At 43.8% G+C, this 26,210-nt stretch overlaps 1 protein-coding gene across 2 annotated transcripts in view; it reads right to left on the reverse strand.

Moving 5' to 3' along the window:
* The window catches only part of obscna (obscurin, cytoskeletal calmodulin and titin-interacting RhoGEF a), a 57,577-nt gene that overhangs the window by 17,364 nt on the left and 14,003 nt on the right, over window positions 1–26,210 (reverse strand). The window contains exons 15-54 of one of the 2 annotated variants that reach the window (XM_079506916.1): window positions 25,692–25,955; window positions 25,192–25,458; window positions 23,949–24,215; window positions 23,479–23,748; window positions 22,993–23,259; window positions 22,257–22,532; window positions 21,580–21,846; window positions 19,665–19,931; window positions 18,494–18,760; window positions 17,167–17,433; window positions 16,406–16,672; window positions 15,770–16,036; window positions 14,868–15,134; window positions 14,118–14,387; window positions 13,570–13,848; window positions 12,965–13,222; window positions 12,404–12,670; window positions 11,935–12,201; window positions 11,545–11,811; window positions 10,782–11,048; window positions 9,332–9,598; window positions 8,932–9,201; window positions 8,455–8,721; window positions 8,052–8,318; window positions 7,626–7,892; window positions 7,126–7,392; window positions 6,978–7,021; window positions 5,634–6,932; window positions 4,436–5,495; window positions 4,255–4,327; window positions 4,071–4,165; window positions 3,761–3,985; window positions 3,568–3,640; window positions 3,385–3,479; window positions 3,180–3,286; window positions 1,996–2,196; window positions 1,697–1,776; window positions 1,080–1,253; window positions 561–720; window positions 358–456 (exon numbers count right to left, since the gene is read on the reverse strand). In XM_079506916.1, the coding sequence (XP_079363042.1) occupies window positions 358–456; window positions 561–720; window positions 1,080–1,253; window positions 1,697–1,776; window positions 1,996–2,196; window positions 3,180–3,286; window positions 3,385–3,479; window positions 3,568–3,640; window positions 3,761–3,985; window positions 4,071–4,165; window positions 4,255–4,327; window positions 4,436–5,495; window positions 5,634–6,932; window positions 6,978–7,021; window positions 7,126–7,392; window positions 7,626–7,892; window positions 8,052–8,318; window positions 8,455–8,721; window positions 8,932–9,201; window positions 9,332–9,598; window positions 10,782–11,048; window positions 11,545–11,811; window positions 11,935–12,201; window positions 12,404–12,670; window positions 12,965–13,222; window positions 13,570–13,848; window positions 14,118–14,387; window positions 14,868–15,134; window positions 15,770–16,036; window positions 16,406–16,672; window positions 17,167–17,433; window positions 18,494–18,760; window positions 19,665–19,931; window positions 21,580–21,846; window positions 22,257–22,532; window positions 22,993–23,259; window positions 23,479–23,748; window positions 23,949–24,215; window positions 25,192–25,458; window positions 25,692–25,955 (10,745 nt within the window). Of the gene's footprint in view, window positions 1–357; window positions 457–560; window positions 721–1,079; window positions 1,254–1,696; window positions 1,777–1,995; window positions 2,197–3,179; window positions 3,287–3,384; window positions 3,480–3,567; window positions 3,641–3,760; window positions 3,986–4,070; window positions 4,166–4,254; window positions 4,328–4,435; window positions 5,496–5,633; window positions 6,933–6,977; window positions 7,022–7,125; window positions 7,393–7,625; window positions 7,893–8,051; window positions 8,319–8,454; window positions 8,722–8,931; window positions 9,202–9,331; window positions 9,599–10,781; window positions 11,049–11,544; window positions 11,812–11,934; window positions 12,202–12,403; window positions 12,671–12,964; window positions 13,223–13,569; window positions 13,867–14,117; window positions 14,388–14,867; window positions 15,135–15,769; window positions 16,037–16,405; window positions 16,673–17,166; window positions 17,434–18,493; window positions 18,761–19,664; window positions 19,932–21,579; window positions 21,847–22,256; window positions 22,533–22,992; window positions 23,260–23,478; window positions 23,749–23,948; window positions 24,216–25,191; window positions 25,459–25,691; window positions 25,956–26,210 lie in introns of both variants that reach the window. The other variant, XM_079506917.1, reaches the window with a different exon arrangement.

Raw genomic sequence — 26,210 nt, forward strand, 5'->3', positions numbered from 1 at the left:
TGTTAACCTATTTTGACCGTGGTATGATGAGATGATACAAGATACATGATGTAAACGATGATGATGTAAATACATGATGTAAATGATGTACATTTATATGCGTAACGGTATACTTATACATGATATATGAATATTGTACTGAGGGTTTTTATGGGGAAAAATAAAATACAAAATAAATATGGAAAAAATAAAATAAAAGATGACTTGTTCTATGTGGGAAAGATAAAGTAAAGATAAGCTAATCAAAACAAAGAAGGCATATAGTACATGTATCAAACAACACTTTGAAAATGGGTGTTAAAGGGTTTATATTCATCAATTACAAGGGAAAAGGCTAATGTAAAAATGTAAAGTGACCTTGAGCAAGGCTTGGTAGGTTTGGATTCTCTCCACTGGTCTCTGAAGGAATGTGAGGACGTCCATGATGGAAGCATGGCTACTAGATTCTGTTGATTCCTGACATGATTATGGCAGGTCAAACACATTAAACAATTAGTCATCCATTACAAACAGTTAATGACATACAATATATATTTCTATATACAGTGTTTTTGAAGCACCTTCAGATATTGTTGTATACTCTTGTCGGTCACACAGGCCTCAGCTTGTGTTTGTCCGACCATGAAGTGGAGATACTTCTCAAGGTCTCCTGCATGCTTCATCAGATGCATGGCGACATCATCATCTGTGGCACAGACACTCAGTCCGGGCAGAATGGACCTGGCAAGATGTTTAGCCCAGTGAATATGATGACTCACGGTACATTTGACCTAATGACCTTACTGCTGACCATTTTACAAAGCTTTATCCCCCACCGAGAAAGCCATTGCATTGCATTTTCGTATAAGCTACTATTCTAATTTAACTTGCTTGAGATGGGTAATCCATTACTATTTCTTTGTGCAGCTTTGTATTATCAAATATATGTTGTTTCTTTTTTCATGCATTTTAAAGGGAGGATTGGTTTCAAGCTCAAAATAAAATGTATTTATTAATAAGGTACTTTGTTTGTTCAGTTTGTACACTCAAGTTCTCCAAGTAAAATGCTTTGTGTAAGTCCTGTAATAAGCACTTATTACTTCTCATGTAGGTCCATGATGTCCTTGATGTTCCTGAAGATGGTCTCTCTCTGGTTGAGGACACTCGTGGGAACATGGCGGCTGCTCTCCAGATGATGCAGCTGGTGAAAGGTGAACTCCTTCATCTCCTTCACAAACTCCTCTTCCCCATTAATCAAGCCCTGAACCAGTTGACTAAAGACAGAGGCCAATTCATTTGCAGAACATACAGTATGTTATGTATAATGTGGTTAATTGGTTGGATCTATTCTGGTGAAGGCTACAACTCTCCACCTTTTTTCCATACTCTATTCTAGGAGAACATAAGTGCTGTTGAACACTACACAACCAACAAGGACTTAGCTGTTTCTGTTCTCAAGAGGAATGTGAGAGCAAAGTGCAATCAAACAGTTCTAAGGAAGTGTGGTATACTGTAGGAATGAGATAATTTCACAGTCATCACAGAGACAGCACATGTGAAATAGGAAGATGGAGGTTATGGTTGGTGGTACAATATTAATATGCTGTATTAAAGAGTCCCTGTGAGTAAATAAAACCCAAAATCCATATTGCATCATGCAGTGACTGGTGATTCAAGCCTAGATATTGAAGCAGTAGGTAACAGCAGAATGCCTGACCTCAGGGTTTTCCTGTACTCCTCTCCAGTACATCCTATTCCATCCAGCTCCTCCTCCACTCTCAACGATGGGAATGGCTCCTGGCAATACATTATTAATAGTAATCATTAAATTATCTCATATGCAGTTTGAACAACCATAGGAAGAAAACTTCTAGCATGTTGGTAGGTCTAGATTAGAAGTTCTCAAGTTAGTTCTCAAGTTCCGAAATCTACACATTTTAAAGCCTTTTAGCCATATGTGTGGTTTATATCCTCAGATATGGATTATGGGCCTGGCATACGGTGTACACAACCTACCCTCCTCTTCTTCTCCAGATAGGCTGGGCAGAGCCATCCCTGTCGTGCAGGGTTGGTCTTGGTGGGCTTGGTCCTAACCAGCCATTTGTCAGGATGGACAGAATCCAGAACCTCCACATACTGGCCTTCCTTTAATATAAAGTTATCTTTGCTTCCGCCGCTAGGACTGCAGTCAGCTCTGGTCACATAAATGTCGAAGGTCTGAGAGAATAAAAAAAAAACTGTTATATGTAACCACTTTATATTACTTAAAACAGCTAAGACATTGGCAGCCCCTGTGAACAACGGCAGTAGCGTTGTATATTGCTGTCTTTGACAAACAGCAAAATGTATAGTGATGAGGTAAAGGATCTCTAACTGTGGCTATATTTCAGGGGATCGGTCTAGCGGTTTGTAAGATTAGCTCCACACAGACAGACAGACAGACAGACAGACAGACAGACAGACAGACAGACAGACAGACAGACAGACAGACAGACAGACAGACAGACAGACAGACAGACAGACAGACAGACAGACAGACAGACAGACAGACAGACAGACAGACAGACAGACAGACAGACAGACAGACAGACAGACAGACAGACAGACAGACAGACAGACAGACAGACAGACAGACAGACAGACAGACAGACAGACAGACAGACAGACAGACAGACAGACAGACAGACAGACAGACAGACAGACAGACAGACAGACAGACAGACAGACAGACAGACAGACAGACAGACAGACAGACAGACAGACAGACAGACAGACAGACAGACAGACAGACAGACAGACAGACAGACAGACAGACAGACAGACAGACAGACAGACAGACAGACAGACAGACAGACAGACAGACAGACAGACAGACAGACAGACAGACAGACAGACAGACAGACAGACAGACAGACAGACAGACAGACAGACAGACAGACAGACAGACAGACAGACAGACAGACAGACAGACAGACAGACAGACAGACAGACAGACAGACAGACAGACAGACAGACAGACAGACAGACAGACAGACAGACAGACAGACAGACAGACAGACAGACAGACAGACAGACAGACAGACAGACAGACAGACAGACAGACAGACAGATAGATAGACAGATACAAACCGACCTTCCAGTTATTGATAGCTTTCTGCAGAGCAACAACAAAAGAACAAGCACATTACACAATAATATACCTCTCTTCTATCCTCATCCCCATCAGACTCTGAACCAGAAGCCGTGCCAGCTATGAGGGCATTGTGATGCTTAGGAGATGGTGTCCTCATTCTGGCATCACTAGCAGCTATGAAATACAGGAGAATGAGGAGATAACATATTAACATTAAGAAAATGAAACCAATTACCGGAGATGTGATGAGGGGAAAAAACATCATGGCTCACCTTTGACTTTCAAAAGTTTCTTTGTTGGTTGTGCAGCGGCTATCTGCTGCTTAATGTCCTTTTGGGTCATTTGTTCCTCTGGTTTGGCAGCTTCCCTGTGACAATAGGAAGGCATATTTTAATTATATAAATCATAACATACAGGATTATATATCAATGGAACAGGAGAAACATTCTTCTCACCTGGGCACTTTGACACTTATCTCATTGGGTTCCATGACATCTGGGGCTGTGTCGTAGTCAGAGGGACTAGACACTGTTTAAAGTAGAGGTTTATGAATGAAAGATTGCCAAATAAAGAAATAAATAATAATAAAGAATATATTGTATAAAATGAAGTTGCCCAATATTTGGCAAGATTTAGCATATTGCTTACTGGAGCTCATGGAAGCAACAAGCGAGGGTCTCCTTCCTTCCTGCAGGCTCATCTGGGCATCTTGCTCAGTAAGGTTATAGGCCTCCCATAGAGAGATGCTCTCGCTCTCCACAGAGACTATGGGCTCTTTTACTGAGGCAGATATCTCATCCTGAGTCTGGGGCATCAACTGGGCTTGAGACTCTGGGTTTGTTGGAGCCGGTTGCAGAGGGGTGATAGCTGCAGCTGTGGAATAAAGAGAGAGATGCCTTTATGTGTAAAAATGTAATAGTAGCAAGGATGTGATGAGGGACAAAACGTCATGTCTGACCTTTGACTTTCAAAACTCTCTTTGGCGCTTGTGGAGCAGTTATCTGCTCCTCTTCATCCTTTTGTTGAATTTGTTCCTCTCGTTTGGCAGCTTCCCTGTGACAATAGAAACACGCGTGTTATATTCTTTTCAACAAAAAATAAAGAATTATATTACAATGAACAGGAGGAATCATTCTTCTGACCTGGGCACTTCGAGACTGATCTCATTGGGCTCCATGACATCTGATGCAGTCTCATAGTCAGAAGGACTAGACACTATTGAAATTAGGGGTTAGATCATGAAAACGTATTGTCGAATAAGAAAAATTACAAAATTAATTATGCAAGTTGCCTAATATTGGTAAGATCTAACTCATTGCTTACTTGGGCTGGAAGCAATAAGCGAGGGTCTCCTCCTCTCCTGCAGGCTCATCTGAGCATCCCGTTCAGTAAGGTTATAGGCCTCCCATAGAGAGATGCTCTCGCTCTCCACATAGCCTATGGCCTCATTCACTGAGGCAGATTCCTCATCTTGAGTCTGGGGCATCAACTCGACTTGAGGCTGTGACTTAGCTTGGGTCTCTGGGTTTGGTGTAGCCGGTTGCAGAGGGGTTATGGCTGCAAGGGGTGGGTGTGCAGGTTTCTGAACTGGTGAGGCAGACTGCCGAGGCTCTTCTACGACTATATTCCCATTATAAGAGGTTACACCAAACTTATTGACCACTTCACATGTATAGATACCACTATCCTTTCTTGTCAGGTGTGTAACCACCAATGAGCAGACGCCTTCTGATGTTCCGATACGGTGGCGTTTGTCATCTAGTATTTGCTGGCCATCTTTCAGCCAGCGCACCGTGCTAGGCTTCCCCTCTACAACACACTGTAGATGGATGGTACCATCAACACTTGCACTCTGGTTTTTGAACACGTCTTTGAAGACTGGACGCATATCTCTGCGGGTCTTGAATCCTTTGAAGGCTGCTTGGATTTTGAGAGCTGCCTCCTGCATCTCCGGTTCATCCTCAACACTAATTACTATAACAGGCACATCTTCTTTAGGCTCATGGAGCCCTTTAGGTAGAACAGGGATGGAGGCCTGAGATTCGGCCCCAACAGCACTAGTAAATGGCTGGATGTTGTTTTGGTTCACTGGTGCATCAGCTTCTGAAAAGGTGTCATCCTCGGAAATATAGACAAGAGGGATGTCCTCTGCCATGTTTGGTAGCTCATCCTCCAACCTCATTGGCATGACAGCCTGTTTGCCTTTTTGGTTTACTTCTGGTTCCTTTCTCAAGGGCTTTACAGGCTGTTCAATTGGCTGTTTACAGGCTGTTCGATGGGCAATTCCCTTGTCTGTATCTTTCAATGGCTGCTTGATTGTCTGGTCTGTGTCCTTCACCAGCTGTTTCCTCTGAATTTCTGTCTTTTCTTCAATTTTGTCCCCCTTCCCTGCCTGGTTCTTCTGAATTTCCGTTATCCCTTCAGACTCCTTCTCCATGTGCATTGCTAAGATTTCCCCTTGCTGATCTACCTCAATCTTTCCAGTTTTAGACCTTACTGTTTGGTTTTCATCATCAGCTACGTCAATACCTGCACCCCTTACCTTTCCTTTTGTCCTGACGGGTGGTTTTGGTGGTGCAAATACTGCCTCCGTTTCTATAGATATGCCCATTTGCTCTATGGGCTGTTTGTCCAGCTGATCTGTTGAAGGAGTTTGCAACAGCTTTTCTTCAATCTCCTCCATAGACATTTGTTGCTGCTTTATGTTCTCTTTCTGTTTCTGGTCCTTTCCAACTATGTTTACCTTGTCCTTCAATGTTTCTGTCTCCTCAATTTCATCCAGGACATGCTTTGGAGGTTGTCTTCCTGTTGTGTCTTTACTTTTCCTTCTCATAGGTGGTTTCAAAGGCTCTTTCTGCATCTGGTCTGCTACAGTTTGCTTTAATGTACCTGCAGGTCCTTCTACTGTTGCCTTCCCTGCAGACCTTATTGGGGGTTTCATTGCTTGTTTGTTATGTTCAAGCTGGTCTTGTTGTTTTACCTTCCAGCTAACCTCACTCTCCTTCTCCAGTGAACTTGTTGGCAGTTCAGTGGTTTTGTCAACTTCATTCTCCTTCTGAATCTTTTCTGGCTCCTTTACTCTTTGTTCAACTCTGTCTGTCTCTGTACCCCTGGGTGGGCATTTGACTCTTTCGTCTTCAACAGCTTCTTTTGGCATAGATTTCATAGGAATTACTGGTTGTTTTGGCTCTTCTTGTGGCTCTATAATGGGTGTTCTCATTATACCTTGTTTATTTGGCTCTACCTTGTCCTTCAATGTTTCTGTATCCTTGATTTCATCCAGGACATGCTTTGGAGGTTGTCTTCCTATTGTGTCTTTATTTTTATTTCTTGCGGGTGGTTTCAAAGGCTCTTTTTCAATCAGGTCTGCTACAGTATGCTCTAATGGACCTGCAGGTTCTTCTACCGTTGCCTTCCCTGCATACCTTATTGGGGGTTTAATAGCTTGTTTATGGTGTTCAAGCTGGTTATCTTTCTCTGGAAGCATTGTTGCCTCTTTCACTCTATCATGAACTTCCTCTGTTTTTTCCCAAGGCCTAACTGGTTGTTTCGGTTTTTGATCAACCTCAGTTTCAACCTCAGTTTCCTTTGCAAGAGTTCCAGGTGGCAGTTTCAATTTCGGATCAACATAATTTGTCTTCTCCAAAACCCTGACAGATTGTTGTGGTTTTTGGTTCACAGCAGCCTCCTTGTCCTGGATTATTTCTTGTTTCACCTTCCAGCTAATCTCACTCTCCTTCTCCAGTGATCTTGCTGGCAGTTCAGTGGTTTTGTCAAATTCATTCTCCTTCTCCTCAGTCATTCCTGTCTCCTTTACTTTCTGTTCAACTCCAAATACTTTCTCAGTAGCCCGTGGACATTTAACTCTTTCATCTTCAACAACTTCTTTTGACAATATCTTCGAAGGCTCTGCTTTGGGGAGGACAGATGTGAATTAGGAAAAAGAAGTTAAAGCTAAGGAACACAGTGACAATATTTAATTTAATCTAGTTTGATCTAAGTGTGCTAAACACCTTTAACAGCTACTGCTGCAGTGGTCTCTGCTCCTCCTGCAAGACAGGAGTAGCTTCCACTATCCTCAGGTTTGAGGTCCTTGATGTGAAGCTGGACGAGGCAGCCATCTTGTTTCATCTCATACTTCCTGTTGGCTCTCAGAGGCAGCTTGTTCTTCTTCCATTGCACATATACACCAGGTTTAGACAGCTCACAATACAGTGTGACTGTGTCTCCTTCCTTAGCCTCCGCACTCTGCAATTCCTTCTTGAAGAGTAGAGGTATTTCTGGGAAATATCAGACATACATTACAATATCATTACAGTTTATTAGTCTAGCCTGACATTGGCAACATTCATAAAAGTGGACCAAATCTAGTTTTTATTTGAAAAAATTGTGCAAACACACCTGGCTACAAACACGATTCTGGTTCTGTCTGTCCACAATCATAAGTGGAACTATTTGATTTTCTCAGATGCAAGAAATGTATTACGCATACTGTATATCAAAAACTGCACACCTTTAACGGTTACAGTTGCGGTGGTCTCTGCCCCTGCTGCAAGACAGGAGTAGCTGTCACTGTCCTCAGGTTTGAGGTCCTTGATGTGGAGCTGCAAGGAGCAGCCATCCTGTTTCATCTCATACTTCCTGTTGGCTCTCAGAGGCACCGTGCCCTTCCTCCATTGCACAGACACACCAGGCTTAGACAGCTCACAGGACAGTGTGGCTGTGCCTCCCTCCTCAGACTGCACACTCTGCATATTCTCCTTGAAGAATAAAGCTAGCTCTGGGAAAGTTGTATGGAAAGTGACAGAATGAGATCACAGTACTTTAACGTGAACACTGAGATCTTGTTTTAGCGTACGTGTAGCAAATAAAGTGAATGCTAGAACATTTGAAAATAATTTGTCCCAAATTTTGTGTATCATAAATAAAATTCACACACCTTTCACTGACAGAGTGGTAGCAGTTTCCACAGCTCCTACGACACACGAGTAGCTGCCACTGTCCTCAGGTTTGATGTCCTTGATGTAGAGCTGCAACAGGCAGCCATCTTGTTTCATCTCATACTTCCTGTTGGCTCTCAGAGGCAGCTTGTTCTTCTTCCATTGCACAGACACACCAGGTTTAGACAGCTCACAGGACAGAGTGGCTGTGTCTCCCTCTTCAGCCTGTACACTTTGCAACTCTTCCTTGAAGAATGGAGAGAGCTCTGAAAGAGGTGAATGAATAAGGTTGGTATTCATTGCCTTAGGTCTTGTAGGAACAAAACCCAGCAGCGGCAGATAGTCAATGGAAAGTATTAGCATTTTTGGGATACAATGACATATTTTACAGTATGCACAAACCTTTCACTGACAGGGTGCAGATGGTCTCTGCACTTCCTGTCACACATGAGTAGCTGCCACTGTCTTCGGGGTTGAGGTCCTTAATTTGGAGCTGCAACAGGCAGCCATCTTGTTTCATCTCATACTTCCTGTTGGCTCTCAGAGGCAGCTTGTTCTTCTTCCATTGCACAGACACACCAGGTTTAGACAGCTCACAGGACAGAGTGGCTGTGCCTCCTTCCTCTGTCTGTACAGATTGCAACTCCTGCTTGAAGAATGGAGGGAGTTCTGGGAATGATAACGGGGGGATTATTAGCTAATACTTTGCCTTGAGTATTTGCAGATATAGAGAGGATTGGGGATAATCACATGACGATATTGAATTACTATAGTATAATAGTATAATAGCCCAGAAAAACTAGGAAAACTATTTGAAAATCAAGTATACATTTAGGCTACATGCAGTACAATGTATTACACAAATATCAAAATACACACCTTTTACGAATAAGGACGCAGTGGTCTCTGAACCTCCTGCTGCCACACAGGAGTAGCTGTCACTGTCCTGATGTTTGAGGTCCTTGATGTGGAGCTGCAACAGGCAGCTGTCCTCTTTCATCTCATACTTCATGTTGGCTCTCAGAGGCAGCTTGTTCTTCTTCCATTGCACAGACACACCAGGTTTAGACAGCTCACAGTTCAGAGTGGCTGTGCCTCCTTCCTCAGCCTGTACACTTTGTAACTCTTCCTTGAAGAATGCAGGGAGTTCTGGGAATGATTGAAAGGGGAGGAACATTATTATCAGCCATACATTTATAGGAAATAATGCTCCTCTCTAAATGTCCATTTGCTGAATTAACCCCAGTGGTTGTTTTCTTTATGCATAACATGCACATACCTGTCACTGACAGAGTTGTGGTGGTCTCTGCACCTTCGGCCTGACAGGAGTAACTTCCACTGTCCTCAGATTTGAGGTCCTTAATGTGGAGCTGCAACAGGCAGCCATCTTGTTTCATCTCATACTTCCTGTTGGCTCTCAGAGGCTGCTTGTTCTTCTTCCATTGCACATATACACCAGGTTTAGACAGCTCACAGGACAGAGTGGCGTTGCCTCCTTCCTCAGCCTGTACACTTTGCACCTCCTCCTTGAAGAACAGAGGGAGTTCTGCATACAGACATTTTACAGGTTATTTGTTTAATATGAATACAAGGAGGCATTACCAAATGGATCAAATATTGTTATCTGCAAATCATTTTATTTGTTTGTTTTAGTTTACTTAAATGGTAGCAATTTCCACAAAAGACAATACAATTCTTGCCACAAAAGTAAAGCTACAATCCGTAGGTCCTCTCCTGATCGAGAGATGAAATTGCAATTGTATCACCCAGGATTTGAACCCGGGTCTCACACGTGGGAAACCCATAATGCTCAAGCAAGGGGGAATTCCACCTTGGTCAGGGGATATATTCGGCTTATGACTTATGAGCTTCAGGCAGAGCTATAGTATAGTACCTGTCCACCAGTAAGTGTCCTACCTGACACCAGCGTAATTTAGTAAGGAGACCACCTCAAACCACTGAAGATGTATTAGTTATATTGTATTAATATACTCTACCATGAAGATGAGTTCAAATTACATTTTATTCATTAAAACCAGTAAGACGCCTGAGGGTGAGAATCAACGTGCACTGGCCATATATGGATCGTGTCTTGAGTGTACAGGGTTTGGTGAAGTCAGATCAACATATGGATTGTCAGAACAGGTCAGCTCCATATATGGAGATCTAAGGGTGGCAGCGGGGGCAGTGTCTTGAGTGTACAGGGTTTGATGAGGGCCCAGGTACTGGCCGGGCCTTCATTTTCGGGCCTGTTGAGAACTCTAGTTTTCTGCTGCCAGGCGCGGCTGCACAAATAACGTTGGGGCAGGCCTGTCTAGAGTTTAAATGGACAGGTATCAGTCAAAAGGGAGACATTGAAGATGAAGGATGAATGGGGAAGGATAATCATATGGAATGATTCTGACATAGCCTGGCTAATAAGCCAGACTAATATCACACTGTCGTTTTTGCCAACGGCTGATTCGCGTCTGGTTTATTAGCCAGGCTAGTTCTGACATCCATAATATTGATGACATCAGGGATCTCCATATATGGGCTTAATTGCGACAGCAGGTCGCATTTACTATGATCCCTGGTTTACTATCATCCCTGATGATGTCATAGTGATGTCACGAGACCTGGGTCGCATTAAGTTCCAGGTTGCAGCTTAATCGCACTGAGTAGTATTTGACAGTTAATCCAGAATCCATTTGTAAACTTTTTCTATGCATTTTTTAAAATGCACGCACCTTTTACAGACACAGCTGCGATGGTCTCTGCATCACCTGCCACACACGAGTAGCTGCCACTGTCCTCAGGCTTCAGATCTTTGATGTGGAGCTGGAAGAGACAGCTATCTTGTTTCATCTCATACTTTCTGTTGGCTCTCAGAGGCAGCTTGTTCTTCTTCCATTGCACAGACACACCAGGTTTAGACAGCTCACAGTTCAGAGTGGCTGTGTCTCCTTCTTCAGCCTGTACACTTTCTAACTCTTCCTTGAAGAATGCAGGGAGTTCTGGGAATAATTGCACATGTGTTAAGTTTATTAGTTTAATATTAATGACAATGGAGAAATTATTACCAAATGTGAATGTGAAGTCTTGTTTCAATTTGGAAAATGTTGTTTGTTTTTTGTTTACTTGTGGTGTTTTCCACAAATGACAATAAAGTAAATGCCACCAGTCAACATGCATTTGAATATGTATGCAGAATCCATGATTTTCCAGATGTGCTGTAGTAGGAGAAAGAAGGGACACCTGCACACATTGCTACTGCCACTTGCTACGTAGGTTCAAGAGCATTTCTTTCTTAAGAGAGCTCTCTTAAGAAATAAGTGCTCTTGAACCTAGCAAGTGGCAGTGTGCGGGTGTCCCTTCTTTCTCCTACGTTGTATGCCTCGTCACCATCGCACCTGCTCCAAATTGCCTACCGGGTGTGCGGAAGTCATCTCTCTATACAGATGTACTGTTGTAAAATGTTTCATATGTACATTTAAAATGAAATACACAGACCTTTTACTGAGAGACTGGCAGTGGTCTCTGCATCTCCTGTCACACACGAGTAGCTGCCACTGTCTTCAGGTTTGAGGTCCTTGATGTGGAGCTGCAACAGACAGCCATCTTGATTCATCTCATACTTCCTGTTGGCTCTCAGGGGCAACTTGTTCTTCCTCCATCGCACAGACACATCAGGTTTAGACAGCTCACAGGACAAAGTGGCTACCCCTCCTTCCTCAGCATGTACACTTTGCAAATCTTCCTTGAAGAATGGAATCAACTCTGATAAAGAATGGTAGGGAGGGACAGAATGATCTGCATTAGATTCATTAGAAGTAATGTGTTTCTCTAAATGTCTGTTTATTGAATTGTCCTGAGAATTAGTTACACACAAAATGCACACACCTTTCACAGACAGCGTTGCAGTGGTCTCTCCACCTTCTGCCTGACAGGAGTAGCTGCCACTGTCCTCAGGTTTGAGGTCCTTGATGTGGAGCTGCAACAGGCAGCCATCCTGTTTCATCTCATGCTTTCTGTTGGATCTCAGAGGCTGCTTGTTCTTCTTCCATTGCACATACACACCAGGTTTAGACAGCTCACAGGACAGAGTGGCTGTGCCTCCTTCTTCGGTCTCCACACTCTGCAGATCCTTCTTGAAAATCGGAGGGAGTTCTGGCGTAGATACATAAAATGATTAGACATAATAATGCTTTTATTTAATACTGTGCTGTAGGCAGATATCACGATATCATGATTAACAAAAAGTTCAGACAATCACAGGAAGTTATCTTAAAGTAATTCTACTGTTCTGCCGCTGTAGAAATGTCCCTCGCTGCATATATAGTTTGCTATGCATATTTTAAAATGCACACACCTGTCACTGTTACAGTTGCAGTGGTCTCTGCACTTCCTGCAACACATGAGTAGCTGCCACCGTCCTCCAGTTTGAGCTCTCTGATGTAGAGTTTGAACAGGCAGCCATCTTGTTTCATCTCATACTTCCTATTGGTTCTCAGAGGCAGTGAGTTTTTCCTCCACTGCACCGGCACCCCAGACCTAGACAGCTCGCAGTACAGGAACGCTGTGCCACCTTCCTCAGCATCCACATTCTGCAGCTCTTCTTGGAAGAATGGTGGAAGCTCTGGGGAGAGACAGTTGGACCAAGAAGTAGTTTTAAGTTTGAAAGGAATACACTAGACACAACCGTCATCTTTTAAAATAATTTTCTAAACAGCAGCATTGGTTGAAAGTTAACTTAACATGGTGTGAAGATAATATCTGGTTTAGTAAAGAGATTAACCAGGTGCACAATTTAAATAAGTAATTTATACATGGTCAGATAATCCGGTCCAATGCTGTTCGTCATAAAGGCCAAACCATGGCTAGTATGATCCATATAGGCTATACAATTATAATGCTGCAGACCTCCTTTTACCTTTCACTGCAAGTTTGGCACTGCACTGCACATCTCCTGTATCACAAGTGTACACGCCAGTATCCTGGGGCTCCACATCATAGATGATCAGTAGGTTGACTTTGCCTTCCTTACGTATTTCATACTTTTCACCACTCATGAGTGTGATGTAGTTACGTTTCCAGGTAACAGAGGAAGTATGGTCAGAGGTGGTGCAGGACAAGGTGGCCGTCTCCCCTTCCATGATTGCAACATCCTCGGGAATCTCCTCAAATAACACTGAAGAGTTTACAATAGTTCATATTAGAAGAGAATACTAGTCACTGATTCCTGAAGACTGATCTGAATGAAATACAGTATAGGCAGTAGTATCTAATACCCCAAATAACTTATTGAACAGATTATAGTCAACTGCCACATTAGGATATGCTGAACTTTCGTATAGAACTTTGGGTTGTACAGCGACATCATAGAAGTCAAAATACTGTATTGTCGATAATGTGATCAAGGAACCGGTATGGTGCAACAATGCAAGGTTCTACCAAACTTCAACATGTCTTTAAAATGTAACACACAATAAAGAAAACAATATAGTCAAAAACAGCCGTTGTCTCTTCTGTCCTCACCTTTGGGCTTGGGGACCACTAGCAGACTTGCAGAAGACTTCTCCTCCCCAACCACAAAGGCCACGGTGCCCGTCTCCTCTGGTGTGGTCATGGTGAGAACCAGATGATGAAAACGGCCCTGGCAGGACATCTGGTTCATCTCGTTATTCTGCAGCGGGCTGGAGCCCAGCCACCACACGCCCTCAGTCACATCCGAATGGGTCAGCTCGCACTCAAACGCAGCATCCTCGCCGGCTGTCACTGTCATGTCCGTCAGCCCTGACACGATCCGTACGCGCTCTGTGGAGGAACGAGGAACTAGATACATAGCTCTAACTTTTAGAGAATGGAAATGAAATGTGTCGCAAAAAACTAATGGTCATGATGACAATAATGTGTGGTTTACTCAGCATATTATGAGTAGCCCACACAAAGCTAACTCACAATTATGAGTTAGCTTCACAAAGATGGTAATCATCTTCAATGAAATGATCATGAAATAAGAAATAGAAATAAATGAATGAAATGGGAAAAGATCAAAGGAGATGTTATGTAACGTATCCACCTACCCCGTACGACTAACTTTGCAGTGGACTTCTTGCCCCGAGTAACGCAACAATATTCTCCAGCGTCCTCCGGACACAGTTTATTGATTTCTAGGGTATGAGTGGCTCCTCTCTTTATGATACTGTAATGTCCTCCATCTTCCACCAGCTGGTCATCCTTCCTCCAGGTGACTGGAACGTTGGCACTGGAAATCTCACACGACATCAGCAGTGATTTACCTTCCATCAACACCTGGTGCTCCAGCTCCTTCTCAAAGAACACAGAGGCTGCCGCTGTAAGGGGAGGTGAGGCATGATGTCATTAAGGAATTCATTGAATGTCCATGTGAAAAACTAGTGATACAAGTGATACAAATGTAAGCAAATGGAAAAATAAAATAAAAAATAGCAGTGGAGACATTCTAGGCGTCTAACTCAGCTCTTAATGGGACTAAACATTAGACAACAGATAAATGTGCATTAAAAATGCATTCACTGTATTTTGGAACCCTAACAGGGTTTTCTTTTTGTTTGTGCGTGCCTACACAAACACACACATTGTCTACAGGCATAAAATACAATTATGACCTCAGTGTCATAACAGTGTGTAATGTTTGAAAACATTGTAGTAACACAGGTCTGTATTTTGTTTTATGACGAGTTTCAAATAGCATATTACTTTTCAGAATGTTATAGCATATTTAAAAACTAATTTTGGAAATATAGTGTAAGGAACAAGACGCATTGATAAATCCTCAACACTACTGAACGCACCTCTCACACACACTTCAGCTGTCGTCGTCTGGTCTCCGAAGACACAGCTGTACTGCCCTACATCCTCTGGCTGGACATTCCTGATGTGCAGGTCGGCTATCTTCCCGTCCAGCTTCATGTTGTACCTCCCTCCATGGTAGATCTGGTCCTCTCCCCTCCACCACTGCACCGGGACACCAGCCTTGGACAGCTCACAGCGCAGGTTCACGATGCCTCCTTCTCGGCCCTCCTGGTTCTTCAGACCCATCTTGAAGGTGCAGGGAATGGCTGTGGATCACAGGTAAACAATCTCATATCTGGGACTTGAATGAATAGAACTAGAACTTTACCGGAGGTGGACTCTTGCGTCAGGTAGGACAACTACAGATTGACATTGGCCCGGTTTCCCAAAGGACACATGGTGTAAGAGGTATGGTGTTGCACATGCTCAGATGCCCTCTAGGCCGCACACAGAAGCCTGTGAACATAGACATTTCATGCATAGATGTGTCACGCAATGGTAGGCCTCAGGCCTGAGGCCTGGTATGGTAGGCCTCAGGTCTAGTATGGTAGGCCCCAGGCCTATATATATATATATATATATATATATACACACACATAAATATAATAAATATATATATTATATTTAAGTATATATATTTATTTTTAAGAGTAAAGAGAGCCTACTGTCAGCTGTCCAGCAGTCCAAATATTATTACATTTAATTTCAGAATGGTAGACCTGAGGCCTGAGGCCTACCATACCAAGCCTACATGGCACATCTATGCACGAAATGTCTATGTTCACAGGCTTCTGTGTGCGGCCTAGAGGAGCAACTGAGCATGTGCGGCACTACAAGTCTTACACCATATGCGTTTGGGAAACCCAGCCAAGGCCTAGACCCACAGAGCCCGCCCCCTTACGTGTGACAGTGATGCTGGCCGTAGTCTGTATATCATTATAGACACAGCTGTAGATTCCGGTGTCCTCCACCAGGGCTTTCTTGATGGCCAGCTCCATGACGGCCTCTCTCTTTTTGATCAGGTATTTCAGGCCGTTCTTCAGCACCTCCTCTCCTTTCTTCCACTCCACAGTCAGGCCGGGTTTAGACAGCTCACAGGTCATAGTCACACTGTTGTCTTCCTCCAACTTCTGGTTCCTCAACTTCACCTTGAATGTTATGGGTGGAGCTGAGAAGAGAAATGAGTGGAGAATTGAGCGATATTATATTTGGCTGGGGTTCCAAATTTTAAATGGACTGGTGAAAGGGACATCAGTGGATAACACATTTCTACTGTGCCCACAATGAGAATTAGTGGATTTTAATGAAATTCTAATCACTAGGCTGCCAGGAAGAGATAATTAACTTAGCTCAAGCTAAGGTAACAATCAAGGTTCAGATCAAAGTCACATACTGTAACTAGATGTGGATAGGTGATGTTTGATGTGCTGGATTCCATGCAGAGAATTAAAACAAGTGACATAATCCTTAGCCATCAACAACCATCCAAGGTGTAACAAGATATGTTGAGGTGGGGCAAGGTCTACTTTTATCTTACCCTGGACAGTGAGCTCTGCAGTTGACTGGCAGTCTTTGGTCTTACAGGTGTATTTCCCAGCATCGCTCTCCTCTACGCTGTTGATGACCAGTTTAGTGAGACGGCCCTCCTGCTTCATCTCATATTTGTCTCCAGGTTTGAGGACCACTCTGCCTCTCCTCCAGTCCACTGGGGCTCCGGGCTTGGAGAGCTCACAGCAGAACTCTCCTCTGTTGCCCTCCTTCACCACCACACTTTCCACTTCTTGCTTGAATGTTATGGGAAGGGCTGCAGAATACAAGATATGTCACTGTACACGATGACTCAATACACTGTATCATCCTCAAATCAAGTCTATATGAAACTTGAGATATTAGATCGCTAAATAAATATCTGATATACATGAGTATGGTATATTGTATGGTATATTTGGAGGTAAAAAATTAACCATGCAGCTTAGCCATGTGTAGGATGTCCTATTAATTAATGAATCAATTAATCAATTAATCAATTAATTCACTTATTAGATAGTAAGGTGTAGAGGGACAGGAAAGTGAGTTCAGAAAGAAGGGAGGACAATGACATGCAAGAAATGGTGGGACTCGCATTCGAACTTGGGTCCTCACAAGCAGTAAGGGGGCGAGCCACCAGGAACCGCTTGGTTGTCCTATTTGTGTGTGTGTGTGTGTGTGTGTGTGTGTGTGTGTGTGTGTGTGTGTGTGTGTGTGTGTGTGTGTGTGTGTGTGTGTGTGTGTGTGTGTGTGTGTGCAACAACAGTCTACCTCTAACTTTGATGTCAGCCGACGTCATAGCGGCGCCTACGCAGCAGCTGTACTCGCCGGCATCATGCAGAACTGTGTTCGTGATCATCATCTCAGACACCCTGCCCTCCTGTTTCATCTGGTATTTTTGTCCCTCTTTCAGCAGCAGTGAATCTTTCCTCCACTCCACTGGGACCCCAGACTTAGACAGCTCACAGCGTAAAGTCACACTGCCTTCCTCCACGGCCTCCTGGTTCTTCAGCTTCTGTTTGAATGTCACTGGGATGGCTGGGAGATGGTTACAAAGCAGGTAAGGTAAATGGTGCATTTATATAGCGCCTTTATCCAAGGCGCTTTACATAGATTGTGCATTACATTCACCCATTCACACACACACATTCATACACCGATGGCGGTGGAGACCATGCAAGGCACCAACCAGCACATCAGGAGCAATTAGGGGTTCAGTGTCTTGCTCAAGGACACTTCGACACTAACTCTGGGGGAGCCCGGGTTGGAACTGGCAGCCTTGCGGTTACTGTACCATCCAGCCACTCTACCCCTGAGCCACCGCCGCGTGAAACACTTTGCTAAGGCTCCTCTGACTTACAGTACAATAACAAAATAAAAACACAATCTTCCAGATACCGCAAAGGTTCTCATAGCCAACAGCAGTGATCATAAGCCAGGTTTCACTTTGCAAAAACTAAAGTGATACAGTATGTTCTTCTTAACCTAAAAAGCAGTCTGCTACTGTACATGTTCTATTAATCTTAGAAGCAATGTGATCCAATATAGCACAGCATGGGCATAGCATTTACCAAAGTACTGTAAGTATTTGTCTAATGTGTGTGTGTTAGAGAGAACCATTGGTCTTTGTTAAAAGTCTGGTGGCTTGATAAAAGGAACTGTTTCGCGCTCTTTTCATCTTGCCCTAAAAAGTAGTGGTTATTGGCCCGGTTTCCCAAAGGACACATGGTGTAAGAGGTATGGTGTAGCACATGCTCAGATGCCCTCTAGGCCACACACAGAAGCCTGTGAACATAGACATTCCGTGCATAGATGTGCCACGCAATGGTAGGCCTCAGGCCTCAGGCCTGAGGCCTGGACAGCTGACAGTAGGCTCTCTTTACCCTTAAAAAAAAAGATATATATATATATATATATATATATATATATATATATATATATATAGAGAGAGAGAGAGAGAGAGGGCATCTGAGCATGTGCTACACCATACCTCTTACACCATGTGTCCTTTGGGAAACCGGGCCATTATCCTTGGTAGTCAGGCAAGAAACTGTGAAACTTTGAGCAGTAGTTTGCAGTAGACTTCAATCAGACCTACCAGTGATGACGACGGTGGCGGTGCTTTTCAGCTCCTCACACACACAGCTATAGACGCCACTGTCCTCAGGCAGGCCCTTTCTGATCGACATCTCCACAGTGGCTCCATTCTGTCTGATCTGGTACTTCTCTCCATTGGTCAGGACGTTTTCTCCCTTCTTCCACTGTACCGGCACCCCGGGTTTAGAGAGCTCACAGCACAGCGCTACACCGTTGCCCTCCTCCACCTGGATGTTTTTCAGCTCTTGAATGAACATGACAGGCCGCTCTAGAGAACATTATAGGAAAGGCGTTAACCTTAATACAGCACAAAGAATAGTGAGCCATAGATCTAGCTGTAGATCTGCTCATACTGTGGATCGTTTTCACACTTTCTGTCAGTTTCTGATAATATTCACATCTCGATTGCTCTTTCTCTGGAAAAGGGTTTGAATGAACAAATGCCCAATAACTAATTATGAGGATATGAGATAGGGGTGAGAAGTTCAGCCATCCGTGAGAGACTAGAGTAGAACTGATGCTGCTTGACTTGGAAAGGAGCCAGCTTAGGTGGTTCAGGCATATACGGATGCCTCCCGGGCTTCTCACTATAAGAAGCCCGGGGAAGAGACCTCTTGGCAGACCAAGGACCAGATGGGGGGGATTATATCTCCACACTGGCCTGGGAACGCCTCTGGATCCCCGAGGAGGAAGTTGATAATGTTTGCTCTGGAAAGGGAAGACTAGAAATCTCTGTTGGAACTTTTACCCCCGCGACCCAAGTCCGGATAAGCGGTTGAAGATGGATGTATGGATGGATGTGTATACACATATACTGTAGAGTGTAGATAGTAGATAACTGCTTTATTTCTGTTGTTCTGCAATGCTAGTCTATGTGATTTTGCCCTTTTGTCCAAGTATGTCTGTTCATCTAACACTTTGATATAAACAAGATCATTTTGAAATCTACAAGCGGGATTGCCATGGAATGCCACGACGTGCACCGTTCATGCTCCCCATGAGGCTCAATAATACTGGCATGTTAGCAGTGCTTCTAGAAATGGTCTCTAATTTAATGTTATACTACAACTCATTCCCCTTTCATCTAACTCTAAAGGTGTCTGTACGGAAACTAGATTCTGTGTATTGGACTGAACAAGCAGTTAGACGGATGAAGAGTATATTGTACGCACCATTTACGATGACACTGGCAGTCGTCTCCTGCTCTCCACAAACACAAGAGTACTGTCCAATGTCCTCCAGGCTGACGTCCACAATCTTCATCTCCACCTGCAGGTCTTTCTTCCTCATCTGGTACTTGTCTCCGTGCTTCAGCAGCTCCCTTCCTCTTCTCCACTCCACCGAGGAGGCGGGTTTGTTCAGCTCACAGCGCAGGAAGATGCTGTTGCCCTCAGTCACTTCCTGGTTGACCAGTGGGAGTTTGAAACTGGGAGGCAAGCCTGAGGAGAGCCAAGAACTTCAGTGAATGGTTCCAAGTGGAGCAATGCCTCCGGTGACGTCATTCAGCAGCGGACCAACACCACGGCATGAAAACAACTACCACAGCTTCCATTCACAGTCATATTGTGACAATGTAACGTTAATAAAACATAATTTTGATTAATTATTTTATTTAATTAAGGGTGGCTGGCATCTCCCTTAGAGACTCGGAGTAGTGTCGCTGCTTCGTTGCTTGGAAAGGAGCCATCTTAGGTGGTTCAGGCATCTAGTACAGATGCCCCCCGAGCGTCTCCCTATATAGGGAAGTCCTCACATGTCCCACTGCATGGGAGGAGACCCAGGGGCACACCAAGGACAAGATGGGGATTATATCTCCACACTGGCCTGGAAACGCCTCTGGATCCCCCAGGAGGAAGTTGCTAATGTTGCTCTGGAGAGGGAAGTGTGGGGGTCTCTGCTGAAACTGTTGCCCCCACCTCCGGATAAGTGGTTGAAGATGGATGGATGGATGGATGGATGGATGGATGGATGGATGGATGGATGGATGAAAACGCATTGTGTAGGGTCAGCGTTTAGAAAAGATATATTTTATATTCTAAAATAAATGATTCAGTAAGAATAGTTTAGTTGAAACAAAACTAAGATGAAAGTGAAGGAGGTTGCAGACAACTAGAATGTCCACTGTGACACACTGTGTCAAAATGAGTACAAATTCACATTACATATGATATCAGGAAGCTCCATGAATGCAAAAATCCCTGGATATGTATTTAAGCTACTGTAATAGTGCAGATTACTTACTTAGAATGCTAGTTCAAAACACATCAATCTGCAACCAGGATGTACTACTAATGCCTTTCTTCTCTTACCGACTCACGGTTTAATGTGGTTATAACATAGTAATCCTGAGAAATCCTTGGAATCACAGGATTTGATACAAGCAGCGTTTCGGTGGGTCTGCAACCAGAACAGTAACCATAGCAATAACCCTGTCAAAGCAAGTATAAAGTAACTCGTGCTCACATACACATACATTTATATGCAATAGATTGACACACATGACATTATGTCATACTGGTGAACTGGATGTTTTATATTAGCTCACACCAGGCCTCTTTTATTAAAGGTTCCTATACCTTTGACTCTCTCGATATTCTGGGACATACTGTATGACAACAGCCAACTCTCAGTCTGTTCTTTTTTTCCCTCCCCAAATGAGCCAATCCCCCTATGTGTGCTTCCCACTCATGAACGAACACGGCCAATATGGTGTTCCATGGAGAACTCAGCCAAGCTGGTGGCAATACTGCCAGGAAGCTAACCCACGCCTCTCTAGTGGTCGATGAGTGTTTTACCTGGTGTTTGATTTGTTTTGCTTTTTTGATTATATATCTAGCTTAGAAAAGATGCCAGTTATTTAAATAAATACCCCAAATATTTATAATTGCTCTACATTAAATTAGATGTATCTTTCTACCAGGGATCTAGTGGAGAGTAAACCCATGTGAATATGTGTAACATTCAGAAACATATTAGATATCAGGCTTCATACAGATTTCGGTTTGAGGGTTGTTTCACCCTTTAAATACCATATAGTCAATACAAAAATGCAACCTTTCTGTATTCAATTAGTTAAATTAATCTTACCCTGGACAGTGAGCTCGGCAGTTGACTGGCAGTCTTTGGTCTTACAGGTGTATTTCCCAGCATCGCTCTCCTCTACGTTGTTGATGACCAGTTTAGTGAGACGGCCCTCCTGCTTCATCTCATATTTGTCTCCAGGTGTGAGGACCACTCTGCCTCTCCTCCAGTCCACTGGGGCTCCGGGCTTGGAGAGCTCACAGCAGAACTCTCCTTTGTGGCCCTCCTTCACCGACAGGTGCTGAAGCTCTCGTTTAAATGTTACGGGAGGTGCTGTAGAATCATAGTCATAGATTTAGATTATTTTTAAATGTATTTTTTTTAATGTGATACACTAATAGTGAAATGTTTTTGACCCCAGGAAGACTAGTTGTCTCAGGGGTAGAGTGCCTGGATGGTAACCGCAAAGTTGCCAGTTCGAACCCGGGCTCCCCCAGAGTTACTGTCGAAGTGTCCTTGAGCAAGACACTGAACCCCTAATTGCTCCCGATGTGCTAGTTGGTGCCTTGCATGGTTTCCGCTGCCATCGGTGTATGAATGTGTGTGTGAATGGTTGAATGTAATGCACAATCTCTGTAAAGCGCCTTGGATAAAGGCGCTATATAAATGCACCATTTACCATTTTAGAAGTTTTGGGTGAAACAGTATACTGTATATTTTTGCAGTTCCATATACAAACTCACATGTCACTTTGACATCAGCACTGGTCTTCTCATCTCCTGTTACACAGCTGTACTTTCCTGCGTCTTCTGGTTGGACATTCAGAATGGTCAGCTCAGCCACCTTTCCTTCTACTTTCATCTGATATTTCCCTATAGAAACCTGCTCGGTCAATGTCTGCTCCCCTTTACGCCACTCCATGGAGACTCCCTTCTTGGACAGCTCACAGTGCAGGGTCACGCTGCCGCCTTCTGGGGCCTCGTGGCTCTTCAGGCTCACTTTGAAGGTGGCAGGAACAGCTGAGGAACCAAACGAACGTTAGACAGGCCAAGAGGAGGAGCGCATGGCGAAGAGGCTGGGAAACAAACAACCCAAAATTACAACCCTTTTCCAAACAGATTAGCTGAGATATAACTAATACAACACCAATAATCATATGGGCACACCTATAGATAATCGGATAGTGTTGCTGTCTTTCTCCCTCCCATATTCAATCTACAGATAGTATTTCCTCCTGTTTAGTTGTAGACAGACAGAAAAACAGATAGACAGACAGACAGACATCACTCCTGGCACTCCTGGCACGCACGCACGCACGCACGCACGCACGCACGCACGCACACACGCACACACACATAAACTCAACACACACACACACACACACACACACACACACACACACACACACACATAAACTCAACACAACTGGAGTACCAGAACTCCACTAGGAACCTCAGTGAGTGAGTGTCCACCACCTACCAACGACATTGACCGCGGACTTGGTCCTTTGCTCTCTACAAACACAGGTGTAGATCCCGCTGTCCTCTGGAACAGCATCTCTGATGATGAGCTCCACCACCGCTTCCCTCTGTTTGATCTGGTACTTCTCTCCGTTCCCTAGGAGCTCTGCTCCCAGCCTCCACTCCACCGGGACTCCTGCTTTAGAGATCTCACAGTGCAGAGCGATGTTATTCCCCTCCTCGATCTGAATATTCTGCAGTTTTAGCTTGAAGGTGATGGGGAGGACTGAAAGACACAAAGATAACCACAACGTTTAACCACTTTCGACCTCGCATCCAGTTTTAAAAAACATTACAGTATATAAAAAATAACATGTTTTATATTTCAGAAATGTTTCTGGAAATGTTATGTGAACATCTTGATACTGGATATTAGAAACACTGATTTACAGTGTTTCAACAGTAGCAATCTTTATCAAATAAACACAAATAATTATACTCCTACCATTCACAGTCAAAGTAGCTGTGGTCTCTATACTTCCACAGATACATGTGTAGATATCGCTGTCCTCAGGCATCACGTCAAGGATCTTCAGCTCAATCAGCATGTCTCTTTGGCGCATGTGGTACTTCTCTCCATTCATAATCAGCTCATTTCCTCCCCTCCTCCACTCGACTGTGTACCCGGGTTTAGAGAGCTCACAGCGTAGCATGGCACTGTTGCCTTCCTCGATAAGAATGTTCCTGAGCTTCTGTTTGAAGATGACTGGCAGAGCTGAGGAGTAAAGGGAGAAAGTGGGGGCCCCACACTGAAAACCACTGACCTAGTGGTCAACTGCTGGTTGGCAGATCACCAGCCACTTCTCACAATAAAGAAATTGGCTGAAAGTTGTAACTTGTATCTAATCTAATCTATTACTTACATGGTTGGCTAACTTGCTTGGCTCCAATCAAATAAATAGATGCATTTCTTACCAGCGACAGTTACAGTAGCAGACGTCTTCTGATCAGCACACAAACAGCTGAAGACTCCACTGTCCTCAGGTACAGCCTTCCAGATGAGGAGGTCCAGGGTGGTCTCTCTTTTTCTTATCTGGTACTTGACACAGTTTTTCAGCAACTCGTCCCCCTTCCTCCATTCTACTGGTATTCCAGGTTTAGACAGCTCACAGCGCAGCGTGACACTGTTGCCCTCCTCTGTCTGTACATTCTTCAGCGGTTGTCTGAATGTGATAGGTATTGCTGGAGAAAAAGAGGCAATCATTTATTAATGCAACACATTTCCATGTATTAGTCATAGTGGTGGCATCTCGATAACATTCACATCTACAGTACAAAACCAATGGTCTCTGTAGCCAGCTGTGGCTGTCTATAGTTGACTTCCACCACCCACTGACGTATTCTTTCTGACGTCAATGGAAGAAGTACAGGCTGATATTCAACTGTATACAGCTGTGCGCCAGACAAAACCATGAGTCATATTTGGATGTTCAACCTTCAGCTTTGTTCTGCTGTCATATCTGTCTCCACCAATGAGAACCTATGCCGTTGAAACGACTCTCAAAGAGCACTTACTGGTGGCTACAATTCGAAACTGGCCCCTGTGAAAAAGTTAAAGCCCCCTATAACCCCCTTTTTCCATACTGTACTGTATGTTTTTCCCTTTTTTACTTTCATAAACTGTATATGATCATTTCCTTTTTTTCCCTAGAAGTGTATATTTGTACGTCTTTAAATGTTCGGGTGAATTGAAAATGGAGGACCCTGATGTAAACAAGTCTTAGTTATTTTTATGGTTTTATCCTCGTAGCAGTTTTTGTATTGACTTCTTTTTAAATGTACCCATTGTACATACTGTGAATAAAATCTTCAATCAATCAATCAACCAGGGCTGCACAGGGTTCTGTATACTTGGTCCCCTCCTTCCCCCCTCTACACCAAATCTCCACACTGACGTGTTGTGACATGTTGTGAGCTTGTAGGTTGGCTATTTTCACAGAGAGTTCATCTGTTTTATTATCATCTTTTATGACATGCCCAGAATAAGGAGGCTATAGGTTATTGTGGTTAATGTGGGAACAGTGTGAGTGTGACAGGCTCTCTGAGCGGAAATATTTCACATTTCAAAGTGAAAGGTAACAAAGTGGTTAGCGTTAACGGACAATTTACCATATCCAACAACATGTTTTTAATTGTTTATTAAATCGGTGCTCTTTACCTGTGACGTTGAGGTGTGCACAGGTCCTGTGGTCTCTGCAGTGGCAGCTGTACTCTCCTGTGTCCTCAGGCTTCAGGGCTGTGATGGTCAAAGTGATGGTCGTCTTCCTCTGTTTCATCACGTGCTTTTCTCCAGACCTGAGGTTCTCCAGGCCCTTCCTCCAGTGGTACAGGACTCCCGGTAGAGAGTACTCACAGGTCAGGGTCACACTCTCCCCCTCCCTGGCCTCCACCGGCTTCAGAGGCTGCATGAACTCTGCTGGGATGGCTGCAGAATGACAAATACAAAGAAAGAATAGTTCTAATATTAATTATAAGACCTGGCTCGTAATCGAGTAGAGTTTGGCACTTAAACCCTTAGTAAACTGGACCTGAGTTGGCTCTGTAATCATCATCAATACCAGGAGCAATACAAGGTATATTTACAGAAAACAGTTGAATATTACTTTTATGATGCTGACAGTGCATAGTGAAGTGCTATAGCGGGGAGGGGACCATTACCTTTAACTGTTACCACAGCCCTGGTGGTAACAGATCCAGCACTGCACTCATACACCCCTGCGTCGTTGTTGCAGACCTCCTTGATGGTCAGTCTGGCCTCACAGCCTGAACGACTGGCAAAGTACTTGGAGGAGTTCCACATCAGGCAGCCATCTTTGTACCACAGGATGTGACATGGCTTGGAAGTCTCACAGGACAATACCAAACCACCTCCCTCAATGGCCTCACAGTCCTCCAGAGCCTTGATGATGGTGGGACGCCTCTCTACAAATATGAAGAGAAAGTTAAGTCAAGGTCAAATCCAATTTATTTCAATGAATTACTAAGATTTGTGCGCTATATAGAGCAACAAAGTATAATGGAATTCAGCACATGACTGTTATGCGAATTTAATGTGGGTCCATTGGTTCGTCTATCAGTTGATCGGTCATCCAGCACTTTCGGCCCATACAACATAATCCAAGAACTACTGGGTGGACTGCTATATTCCACTTGCACACAAGGTACATTATTACAAAA

Source organism: Electrona antarctica, assembly GCF_951216825.1.
Source record: "Electrona antarctica genome assembly, chromosome: 7".
NCBI classification, from domain to species: Eukaryota; Metazoa; Chordata; class Actinopteri; order Myctophiformes; family Myctophidae; genus Electrona; species Electrona antarctica.